The sequence below is a fragment of the Chenopodium quinoa genome, unplaced genomic scaffold (genome assembly GCF_001683475.1).
Source record: "Chenopodium quinoa cultivar QQ74 unplaced genomic scaffold, ASM168347v1, whole genome shotgun sequence".
In the NCBI taxonomy this organism is placed as follows: Eukaryota; Viridiplantae; Streptophyta; class Magnoliopsida; order Caryophyllales; family Amaranthaceae; genus Chenopodium; species Chenopodium quinoa.
In genome coordinates, this window is record NW_018743212.1 from 27,866 (window position 1) to 40,536 (window position 12,671).

The following is a 12,671-nucleotide window of genomic DNA, read 5'->3' on the forward strand; positions in this document are numbered from 1 at the left end:
ATTATAAATATAATAAATAAATTCTAACTCCGTTATTTTTAGTTGACACATTTATTTTATCACGGAGGGAGTATTTTACATAAGCTATCTCAAGTAGAGGTTTTGCCTTTGCTCTTAAGAAAAAAATGAACAAACCATATCCAATCCTACGTGGGTGGTACTTCGGCCATTAAGTTTCATTTCGTTGCAAAAGTGGGAATACGTTTTAAAATAACCCTAGTTTTGTAAATTGCTCGATCAACAGTGTTTGAAATAACCCTAGGCGCAAGGCGATAGGTGGCACTTAATTTGGTCTGGACGAAGCTTTTTGGTTAGGCACAGCTAAAGTGTTCAGCCAAAATTTTTCTAATTGTTCATATATTGCGCTTCACTTCAAAGAGGCGCGCACCTAGGCGCAGCAGAACCCCTCTCGCTTCTGCGTGCCTTACCTAACACTTAAATTCGCGCTCAACAACACAAACATAGAAGATGATGTTGAAATAGAAGGAAAAGAAAATTATTCCCCATATCACCATATGTTCTCACAACTAGGCTTTAAATAAGCATTTTAGAAAACATTAACAATTCAAGCCTAAAATGTGTATATAATTTTCTACATTATAATTCATGCAGAAGTCTTCTATATACAAGAATATATTTAATTAATGTAATGTTGTACCCATGCAGCCAGCAAAGAGTGGATATGGCTAAGAAAATTGATATGAATAAAGAGAAAATAAATGAATATGGATAAAACTCCACACATTCCATATTTAAGCCTTTGACATCCTCAAATTCTTAAGGTGATAGAAATGTGGTCTTACTTTTTTTTTTCCTGCTAAGATATAGGAATACTAGACTACTTAGAAAGTTAGAAGTCATTAGGAGATTTATATTTGCTAATAAAGAAAGCACTCAAGCCAACAAAAGAACACGACATACATGGATATTATTGTATAGATATTAAATAATATGTTCAGCATGAGCTTCAACCAATAAGAGAGATAATTTCATGTTGGAGAATTCAACCTGTTACAATCTTAGTGTGGTCTCCACGAAGATAACCTCAAGGTTGTTGCATCTTATGTCTATTTATCAATTTCCATCCCAAACCACTCACACACAATGAGTCATCCAGATCCTTATCACAAGGAGGGCAAAGAAATTGTAGATGGAAGCAATATAGCATTATAAACTGAATAAAGGCATCACCCATATTGAAGGCATTTGAATACAAACAAAATGTACTTCTTTACCAACTGTTGACGCTATGCATACATACAAGGTGAATTGGTGAAATATATATTGATGTAAACAAAATCAATAATGAAGGATGATATGGCAAACAAAAAAACATTGGTGTGGTTCAGGATTATTAAATTGTTTTAGCATTTTTTAATTATATATATTCAACCCTATCGATATAATATTGATTTTGAAAGCGTGAGAACATAAACATATACATCACTTTCACTCACCTATTCACCAATCACATAAAAAAATTCAGAATAAAATTTTGATTTTGAAAGCATGAGAGCATATACATCAATGTTGTAAATTATTACCCTAATGCTCGGGATTTATGCCTAAGGCAAGGTAAGTGTAGCCAAGTGAACAGTCTTACAAGTGAAACCTAGATAGCGAACCTGTAAACTTTCATAAAGAAGATCATGGAGTGGAGTAAACATCAAACATACCAGAACATCAAAATCTGATTCTTTAGGCGACTTCTCATCAGTAACAGGAACTCGTTCATAGTTAACAAGATAACCCTCAATTTTCAGCTCCTCATATACCTAGTCCAAGGAAATTATTCAGATATATGGCACAAGAGTATCAGTGCGGGGACCCAACTTTCAACAAACATACCTCAAGTGGAGTCTTCACAGAATCACAGGTCACTGGCTCCCACTGGTCCACCATTTGTCCATCCGGCAGTTCATCAGTAACAAGGATCTTGTTTCCGTACCTACAACCAAAAAACCATAAGTTGCCTCAAGCAGACAAATGAGATCACTAATATTCAGCGACTACAATGAATTGAGATTGAGACAATTTTGACACCTTGCAGCTTCCAGCAAGATGTCTTCCTTCAATCGAGATTCCATATCTTCCACCCTATCCCTGTTAATTCCCTAATTAATTTAGGAAGGTCATACCCAAACTGAAACAAATCAATCAACAAATCCTTTACCAAGAAGTTTACAAAATAAAAATAAAAATGCAAGAGATATAGCACACAAATATATTTCAACTATACCAGAGTGCTTCTCTTTCCATAAAGTAAGAAGGTTGGCAATAGTTGCACAACATCTACCTGGACTGGGTAGGAGTATCGGACTCAGGTAAGGATTTGAGTGTCCAATACGGAAATTTCTAAAAAGTTGGGACACAGGGATTTTGTCCATATTTGTGCACAGGTATGAAGAGATGAATATTTTTATTTAGCAACATACTAATTTTTTTAAAAACCTATTATAAATATTGCAAAAAACATGAAGATTACTAATTTAAATTTATTTTCATAAAATTGATATTTAAATGGGAAATTTGTACGGAGTGATGGAACATGCTTGGAACAGCATCAAAAAAAAAAATGAAAGCACTTGGAGTATTAAATGAAAAGAAGAAGGCAAATTGACGTAGGTGTATCCTCTGTTTATCAAAAAAATATAATAACCTTACTTAACTGTCTATTGTTCTCCTTTTTCATTCTTTTCCCATCATTTTATAATATACTTCTCCCTTCCCCTGTTTTCTTATTAATAAAATAAATAAAATTAAAAGCAGTCTTGATTCTGGTAGAACAATCACAATTCCTACTATGTACAGAAGAATTTTTCTTCCCCTGACTCACATAGGTACTTCAGGTAGAACATCGTGTCCAAGTGGCAAGTGTACAGTGCCGAATCTGATCTGGATTCCCACTCTCGTGCCAGTGTCGTGTTGAAAATTTGAAATGAGTACGTAAGCCATTTTACGGAATCCAGATATACAAGAAAATAGACTCATGAACTTGAGATGGAAAATGTTAAAAGAAGCTTGTATAGTCAATCAATCAATCAAAGCCTTAATCCCATAAGTGGGGTCGGCTACATGAACCAAAAGTGATTGTTCCGTATAGTCATCCACAAAAATCTTCCTCCTCCATCTAAAAGAAGCTTGTATAGTCGATGAATCAAAAAAAAATTACAACTACAAAAAAGTACATTCGACCATATAATTAAGTAATAAGAGCAATTATCTTCAGCCTCTAAGTTCAATAGAAGAAGCACAAAAAAAAAAAGAATGCACATCTCATGATAATATAGGCTTATCCTAAGATGGAGCAAGAAATTTTGACATGGCAGACCGCAGACGTAATGTGCAGATAAAGGGAAAATAATTTATGAAAACACAAGGAAATATGGCAACTTTGACTGACCTTTGTATTTATTAGAGATTTAGTAATAAAATTTACTCTATTCAAAGAATGCAAAAAACGTTCATAGGATAGACAGTGAAATTAATATCTTAACTAAACTTTGCAGAAATAAGATCAGTTGACAAGTTGACCTCAATCTGAACAAAACAAGAATTACAACATGTTCTTGTTGTGTTAATTTATGCCACTTTGCCTAAATAGACATATATGTATTCAGATTTTAAATTTAATGGAAAGAGTGTATTTTAAATGCAAGAAACCAGTTCCCCTCATCACTGATTCAAGTTCCCTTTTTTAGACTTTTGTATAGTCGGAGTCGATTTTAAGCTTGAGTGATACATGACATTTCAGGAACTTTTAGATAAAATACTTCATGATAGCTTGAGGGCTTGAGATATTTTTTGTCCGTTGCCCCCTTTTTATATATGAGTGACATTATCTTAGTGTCTTTCTTATATTGTCAGGCCTTGCTTTCCGAGTGGGAGCAACTTCTATAAAAACATACCGTATACTCAAGATTCGAGAAAGGCCTTTCAACATCACGCAAAACAAAGGGACGTCCATTGATGTACACCACCTGTTACAAAAACATGCACTGAAATAAATCTAAGCAAAAACAACAGTTAAGATTCAAAACAAACAGAAAACTTAAGATATGATACTTTAAGAAAAACAGCTTAACAGTAATGAATTTTCTTTTCACTTTTGCTATATGATTATCTTGATACTTTTCCAGATACATGATAATATATCTGAACTAAACTGTACTTCCTAATAGGATTCACAATCAGGAAGTGGAAAAAAATATTGGCGTATAAACCCATTCATAAAGCCAATAAGAAAATAATAATATGAATTTGAACCCCAAGTAGGAGACTCCTGAGCACAAGCAAAGAAGTTCAGGTTCAGTTAGAAGATTCTAGCATAGGATTTTCATTTTTACCCTTCCACCACTAACATAATTTCTGGAGATGCTTTACCATTTTAAAAAATACAGCTTGTCCTCTTTAAATCAAAGTGTGTGTGTGTGTGTGTGTGTAGGGAAACGTATTATTGAAAATTTCCATCCGAAACACTTCCTTAAGAAAATTCATTGTTATAGAAAAAGAAGGTTTGTATCTAACTTATGACTTTCACTTTATATAAAATATAAAGTAAACTTCCTAAATTATCAAACTGCCTATTATAACCACCTAATTATTTTATCTTGCATGTTTTAATTATTTTAATATATATTTTATTCATACATTATAATACTTGGTGAGTTGATATATTATATTTTATACCTTTTTTTATAAATTCATTTTCATTACAATTATTTAACAACTGCACGGGATTTAACCTAGGTCCCTATGTGAGAACACCATACTTACACGTAGATCTAAAATTTAGAACATATGAGTAAAAATTTAGAACATACAAGGAAAAATTTAAGACACATGATTCAAAATTATATATATATGAGTAAAGATTTAGAAAATCTAAATAAGTAATAATTTAGAACACCTGACTTAAAATTTAAAACATCTGAGTTGAAATTTAGACTAACAGATTTAAAATTAAGATTATTTGAGTACAAAATAGAACTAGGGGTGGCAATTCCGATTAATAGGTCGGGGTTATGTCAGATCTCGGATCGATTTCGGGTTGTGCTTAAAAACAATTAAAATAGTGTAAAACTTAAAATTAATACAATATATAATATTTGGATCAAATCGAGTTAAATTCGGGTTCGATTCAGATCGGGTTTGGGTTTCTCTCACTATCTTCTGGTCGGGTTCTATATACCAGCCACGTCAATTAAAAAGGTCCCAAAGCTGATCATTAAAGATTCGTCAATTCCGTTGTAGCCAGATTCTACCCAAATAAGCCATCATAGCATTTCATCATAGTAACTATTTCTCCTCTCCCCCCCCCCCACCAAACCTCGCAAAACGAATGTTTAACCCTTTATATTAAAGGACTAGCCCAAGCCTCACTGAACCCCATAAAAAACTTCTCCAAAGATAAAAAGCCATATCACAGTGAAGGAAAACATGTGAACTTGGCTCACCACATCAGGTGGGATAGCCAATCCCGGCCTTCACCTTTAGAGCATATCATGCTTAATAATTCTTTGGCTAAAGTCCCCCAATCTTTCACCCAAAGGGGAAGCCTTCACTATTTGTTATGGAATAGCATGATGTTTGCTGATAATAAATATATTGTACAGTTTTACAATTGTACATAAATGCTTATTAAACACAAGCACAGATCATTTCTTCAATTTGTTGACAAGGTTCCCACAATAGCATTAGGGGAGAGGTTTTCCACTCGAGGCTTTTAGCTTCCTTATAAAAGAATTAAAAAGCGTGAAGCCATGTTGGTGTCCTTATAATCTAATTCATCAATACTTAGCAAACCATTAAGAGATTAGGAAAAGAAAAGAGCAAAAGGAAAGTAAAAAAATTTCATACAAAATTACTTGGGCCATGGACTAATAAATCCCACACTTCCCTCTTCCTATTACGCCTTAGGGAAACACACCAAAGGAGAAGCCACCATCCACTGAAAACCAACCACAACTATCATTCATCTCAAACAGTTTACTACCAACCAACAAAAAGGGTAATACGAAAACGGTTGTCTCTCTCTAAGAAAAAAACAAATGCCATTATGTTTAGATTTCAATACAAATACATCACTTACTTACCAATTTTGTTTACTCCCCCCGTCCCCCCACGTCCAACCCATACTGCATATGCACACCCGCCAAAGCATCCAGCAAGAAACACTGCTTTATGGTTTTTCCCTTTAAAATCCATGGAAAAAAATTCAAAATAATTTTTTTACAAAAATCGAGGCCTTCTGTACTTAAGACATTACTACTTTTATTTTGGATACAACAAGAGCAAAAGCTTTAATCACAGGATGAGAGGATAACCTTTAAGTTTATCAAATTTAATAACAACCAAAGCCTTAACTCCTATATCAAATTAAAATTAAATAAAAAAAATAGGTATGAGAAATACTAAAGGGTAATCTTCTAGTTTATCAAATTTAATATGAAGCATATAAATAGTGTAGCCCTATAGTCATAGTATAAATGAACAAGCTTTTCCACCCCAAATTTCTCAAAAGAAAATACCTTTTCTTTGCCCTTCTCTTACAATCACTTCAGATTTAAAAACCTTTTAAGGAAGAAAAAAAAACCCCACATTTCTCTTGATAGCCAATTGTTCTCCACTTTTTTTTTTCAAATTTGAAACACATAAATGCATTGCCACAAACAAGGAGTACAAATAAGAAGACAAGTTGACCTAGTTCCTATACACTGCCTCCGTTTTCTTTTAATTGCACCATTTGGGTTGGGCGCAAAGTTTAAGAAAGGAGTAAAATAACAATAATGCCCATGTGACTACAAACAAAGGGGAGAGAGAGTAAAACTGAGGTAACAAGGGTAAATATCAAATGTGAGTAAGGATAAAATAGGTATTTGGTGTGTGAAAACAAACAAAAAGTGCATGAAAGTATACCAAGATTAATATGCAACTTGCCAAAAAGGAAAAGGGTGCATTTAAAAAACAGAAGAATATCATTAGATCCCCAACTGAGTTGCTCTAATTAAATTGATTCCTAATCATTTTTCATTTGAATTTAATTTTAGTTTGAGTTAGACTTGAACCTACTTAACACAAAATCTGGATCTGCCACCGGGAAATAGTCTCTTGAACAAATTAATCACTTTTTCTATTAAAGGACAAACTATTTTCCAATTACATCCAAAAAGATCATCTTTCAGACCTCCTACTTTATTGGAAGTTGTCGAAAGCAGTTTTAGCATAATAGTTCAACACTGAAAACCATGGGAGTAAAGGGGAATTATCACAAAAAGTAATTAGGCCTGAAATATTCCTCACGGACTTAGGCCAAAGCAAGAAACCACGAAGTGTTATACTGCCATGTATTTTGTGGTCTTGGACCAGAGAATATGACAAGAAACTCCAAAAACAACATTCCGAGTCACAAATGAAGGAGACACATAAGGCATAACCACTTGAATATCAGACTACAACAAGATTAAAATTTATTAACATGGATTGAAGGGAAAAAACAAATTAACATACTGGCTCTTCACGGAGATTTATCCACAACACATGAGTTCTCTTTTTGTCAGGTTGGGCTCCGATGTGTTTAAGAACATTTCGGATTCCATCTATGGTAGGAATAGCAACCCCGTGAACTTGTAAGGAATCTGCCTGTTGATGGTAACCACAGAGAAAGGAAAAAAAAAAAAAAAAATAGAGTGATATTATATAATGAAAAACAAAAAAGAGAGTGAAATTCAATTACAAAGCATAAATGCATAAAGAAACATATCCCATTCACATCTTAAAAATATATATAGAAATGGATATGACTGAAAGGGGAAGATCATAACCGAATATCCGGTGCCTCAAGAGATGCTTCCATACACAAAGCATTCAGGGCTAATACATACGAAAACTCACCCCTCAACACATAGATTGTTTTCAAATTTTACTTGGACTCCTAATTTAAAATATACATAGGATTTTTTTGTTACAGAATACTACCTCCGTTCTTTTATGTTTTGCTCACTTACTATAGATATATGATAAGTTCATTTTTTATATACATTATTATATCATTTTAATACTATTTTAGAGTACAAATTATGTATTTATATAGATTTTAATGTCTTATTATGAGATTTACTTTGTTAGCTTAATTGATTACTGTTAGTTAATTATACCCCTAATAGCTAATATGTTAAGAAATTGGAAACGGAACTTAAAAAAAAAAAAAAAAAAAACCATTTTTCATATTGTTTACTGGTTGATGCAAGTGAGAGAAAAAAAAAAGGGAATACAATCAAAAGCCCATAATACTCTTACGAGCAGCACACATCTTGAAGTAATAATGGGTTAAACGTTTGAAACCCATCGACTCCTAAATTTCAAGTAGAAACAAAAGAATGAAAAAAAAAAAACCCATTAGTTCCTTATTTTTGTGAGAGCATCCACGCACAAGAGTAGCCCCACGAAAAGGAGAAACCCCTCATATCTACCTACTGTTTATAAATGGGGCGAATATCAGAGAAACAGAGCAAACAGTAACTTTGGCGAGCAGATTGGGGTTCGAAGAGCAGTGTTCATCAGTTTAGTCAACCGCAAACTGCTCGAATATCTATTGAATTAGATATTATTCCATCTCTATTTAAGTCTATGCAATTGACAATGTTAATTTTTATTGATTGTATTTTCTTAATTGTGATGTCGGGCTAAATTTCTTTGTTCTAGGTTAGGGATGTAGTCTTTGATTATCTATCAATGAATTGGATTATTTGTTTGGGTTTTATTTATATAATTGCAAATTGATAATCTTGTTTTATTTCGTATGATTAATTTGGCCAATTGATTGTATGTTTAAGGTATTGATTTATTAGCGAGAGTGAACTGTCAATACTAGTTCGTAGGATTATCAAACGTCAAATAGTATAATTTTAAGAATAGTTATACACTTGGAGTGGTCTTTATTGAATTCTTGTTCTTAATGATTTTATTTCAATTTTTGTGATCACGAGAGTAGACATGAGATTGATATGAATATACGTCTTCTACCTTGGGAGAGGAGATTACATACTATTGGTAATTCGATCATTGCTATATTACATTCAATCAATTTAATTTCATAATAGGGTACTTGACGAAACCCGAAACCTAGAACTATCTCTCATAACTGTTGTTTTTATTATTATACAACTTTTATCGTTTATAGTTTTAGTAATACTTTTCTCATATTTTCCATCGTCTAAATAGTATTTGAGTTTCTTAATCTGGTAATTGTTTAGTCCTCCTTGTGAATATGATACCTTGATATAGGCCCGACCAATATACAAGTACAATTTAGGAAATTGTTGACAAATGTGAGTGGGTGTAAGATAAAATAAAAAAGGAGATGTAAAAAGGTGGGTTTGCGTAAGAAAAAGCTAGGTTAAGTAAGAGAGAGTATAGAAAGGTGTAAATGTGTAATTATTATGGGAGTAAAGGGGTAAGATGGTACCAAGGGTATGCCATAAATATAATATAGCAAAGTGAGTAGAATATAAAAGAAAGCCCTAAAATGGAAAGTGAATAGAACAAAAAACTATGGAGGGAGTACCTATTAAATATTCCTTCCGTCCTTTTATTAAGAGCCTATTTGGGTTTTTTCACGGGAATTAAGAAAATTGTAGGTTTCTTAAAGCTAAAGATTGAGAGGATTTATGTGCATGTGGGGTTAGAGAGAGATAGGGAGAAAGAAAAAAGTGATTGAAAATTATTGAACAGAGGGAGAGAGAAAGAGTTGGAAATTGATGTAAAAATTTATGACAACTCATCAAAAAGAGGGAAATATAATCAAAAAATACAATCTTTAAATAGAAATAGGCTCTTAGTTTTGATTACCCAAAAATGGAATACAGGCTCTTAATAAAAGGATGGAGGGAGTATGTGATTTCTAGAATAACTACCTTCTAATTCTATTCTTTCATTACCCTAAAAAAAAAAGAAAAAAAAATTGGATAATACTAACCACAAACAACTTCCATCTAAGTATTCCATCTATGGGTCCCACTTTTCTAGTTCCCTTCATTTTTGTTATGCAAAAAGTCAATTATATCCTAAATTTTTGTCTCCTTCAACATCCTCCTTCCTTTCTCATTAAATTCCTTCATTTCTCCTTTCTTCTTCAACTATCAAAACATTTGAAACTCAGCAAATTTTCTCCAAATCTATTGGTAAGTAAAAGATATGCCCATTTATTAGCAAAGAAAAAAGCATTCACTTATTAACCTAAACCCCAAAATTAAACCCCCTAATTAATTGAAGAACTGTAATCCTTAAATTGAAAGCCTTAATTTTGAACACTGGGTGAAACTACAACTTATATAAACCCTAGCCCCTAAATTGCTCTTGAATTACTTACCTGGATGAAAAACCATGCCTATTATAAGAAACTGACAAGAGATGGTCATTGAAGATGATAGAAAATGGAGCTGAAATGAAACCATACTTAAAACTAAATAACCCAAAACCTGAAATTAAATGTAGCTGAAATTGATCTACTTTCCACAATAGGCTATTTGGCAAATTGGCTATAAACATCAGTAGCTGTTTTTGGGTAAAACTGCTACGACCAGCAGCAGTTTACCAATATTTACCCCCAAAATAGTACAATTATGCCACAAAACAATGTTGTTTATCAAGAAGATAAACTTGGATTGATTTTGCCCCAAAACAAACTTAGATTTTCTCCTAAAACAGATCGTTGTTCCTACTCTACTTGAGCAATTAAAATTAATTTTCCCGACAAAATGAAAAACACTCTCTAGTCTCTAATTGCTAGATTAAAAGCAATAGTCTCCTATAAACAAAAGAAAGGCTATGGAAATAAATTCAGCATAAGATCACCCTAGATTAAGAATATGTCCTCAAAATAACAGATTTTGCATGCTATTTTCCACAAATTGAACTCTGAATGAAGCAATTTCACCTAATCTGGGTGAATTATGTAATGAAAATAATAATTGAGGACAGTACCTGGCGATAATTGGGAGCACCTTCAATGTGAGGAGAAAGACGTTTGTTCTGGCAGCCAGGAAAATGGTCGCTCTTCAAGATAGTCTTCTTCCCAAGCACGGATCCTTCTCGCAACTTCATCACATGCTCTGGCTCCCTCGGTATTGACATGGCGAAGATGGCGTTGCATATGAATGAATTACAGATTGTTAGTCTGCTGGATTTCTTGATCTAAATTCTGAAATTAAAGATTAGCGCAATTGAGAGATGAGCTGCAAGCCTACAGCAGACAGGCCCGAGGTAGCTTCGTTTTAGCCCTTTTATTCGAGAACCGGAACGGCAAGAGTATATTCCATTAACCAGTAAAGGTTTTTTTTTTATCTTCGTCATGAAGTATTTTAAGTAAATTCGACTACTTCCGCTATTTCAAATTAAATGTGAAAAATTTCTTGTAAAAAATAAAAATTAATGTCTCAATTTAATTGACACATTTGTTAATAGTCTTAATAGAGAGAATTTAATAACTAAAAATGATATCTAGTTTTACTCATTTCGATGAATACGTTATTAAATCTATTTTTTTTAAAAAAAAATTGCTAATGTGAGATTAAAGATATTTGCGATTAAAGATTTGCATTGATATACGTAAATGAGGCTCATAATGAAATGAAGGGAGTATTTAAAACAATAATATTTAAAAAAATGCATTGAGTCAACTATAATTAAGGGTGTTCAAAAATCGACCCGAGTCGAAAAATTTTAACCAGGCCGATCTGAAAAAAACTGGTCAATTCTTCGGTTCGAGAAATTTAAAAATCCATTCTTTGGTCTAGTCCGATTCTAAATCGGTTAAAGTTTAAGAAAATATGCATAAAACCCGTAAAATGTTTAATTTTTACTCACTCTGTTTTTTTTTTTTAAGTTCCCCATTGGGACTTTTAGCACATTTACTCAACTCACTTCGCCCAATATTTGTGAACTATACATAAGAAATAATTGAGTGGATACTTCTTGGAATCATCTCAATGAGTAGATTTTTTTTTTGAAACCAGATTGTTAATATTTAATTATTGTAATTTACTTATAATAATTAAAGATATTATTGGTTAAAGTTTTGTATGAAGGTAGCACGTTCAATATGATACTATTATATTATGAGTAATATTTTTATTATGAGTTATTTCATTCAAACTAAGATGTTCAAAATAGACATTAATTAATTATTATCCATATGTTTATTCTTTTCATATAATAACAAAAGGCATTAAAAAAAATAAAGAAAAAAAAAATCAAAATCGGTCCAACCCGGTCCGGTTGGTTTTGGACCGAGTTTACAAGTCCGGTCTAAGAAAAATCGGTTCGGTTTACGATTCTTGAATTAAAAATTTTCGACCTTGGACTAGTCAGCAACCCTAAATACAACAAGTACCAATATGCCATGTTTACTTTTTTGTACTTCCTCTATTTTCTTTTAAATGCAACACACTTCCTTGACACGCATTTTTCAGGGAAAGATTAAGCAATGTAAACAGACATATTAATCAAAATAATTTATACATGTAGTACCTAACCCTTCTCTATCTTGGTGTTCAAATTATTTTGATTAAGTCACTTGTTTATCTACTCTAATCAACACAAAAAAAAAAAAAAGAAAAAAAAAAAGAGTGTGCCAAGTAAGTGTGTTGCATTTGAAAGAAAACAAAGAAAGT

General features: G+C 32.5%; 1 protein-coding gene across 3 annotated transcripts in view; it reads right to left on the minus strand.

Annotated features, from left to right (window-relative positions):
• The window catches only part of LOC110734176 (paladin-like), a 32,179-nt gene extending 20,838 nt beyond the window's left edge, over positions 1-11,341 (minus strand). For all 3 annotated transcript variants that reach the window (XM_021914221.1, XM_021914220.1, XM_021914222.1), the window contains exons 1-6: positions 10,984-11,341; positions 7,510-7,641; positions 3,909-3,980; positions 2,044-2,114; positions 1,849-1,948; positions 1,677-1,775 (exon numbers count right to left, since the gene is read on the minus strand). In XM_021914221.1, coding sequence (XP_021769913.1) covers positions 1,677-1,775; positions 1,849-1,948; positions 2,044-2,114; positions 3,909-3,980; positions 7,510-7,641; positions 10,984-11,133 — 624 coding nt within the window. In that variant the 5' untranslated portion in view covers positions 11,134-11,341. The remainder of the gene's footprint in view (positions 1-1,676; positions 1,776-1,848; positions 1,949-2,043; positions 2,115-3,908; positions 3,981-7,509; positions 7,642-10,983) is intronic.
• Between the last annotated feature and the right edge of the window lie 1,330 nt (positions 11,342-12,671).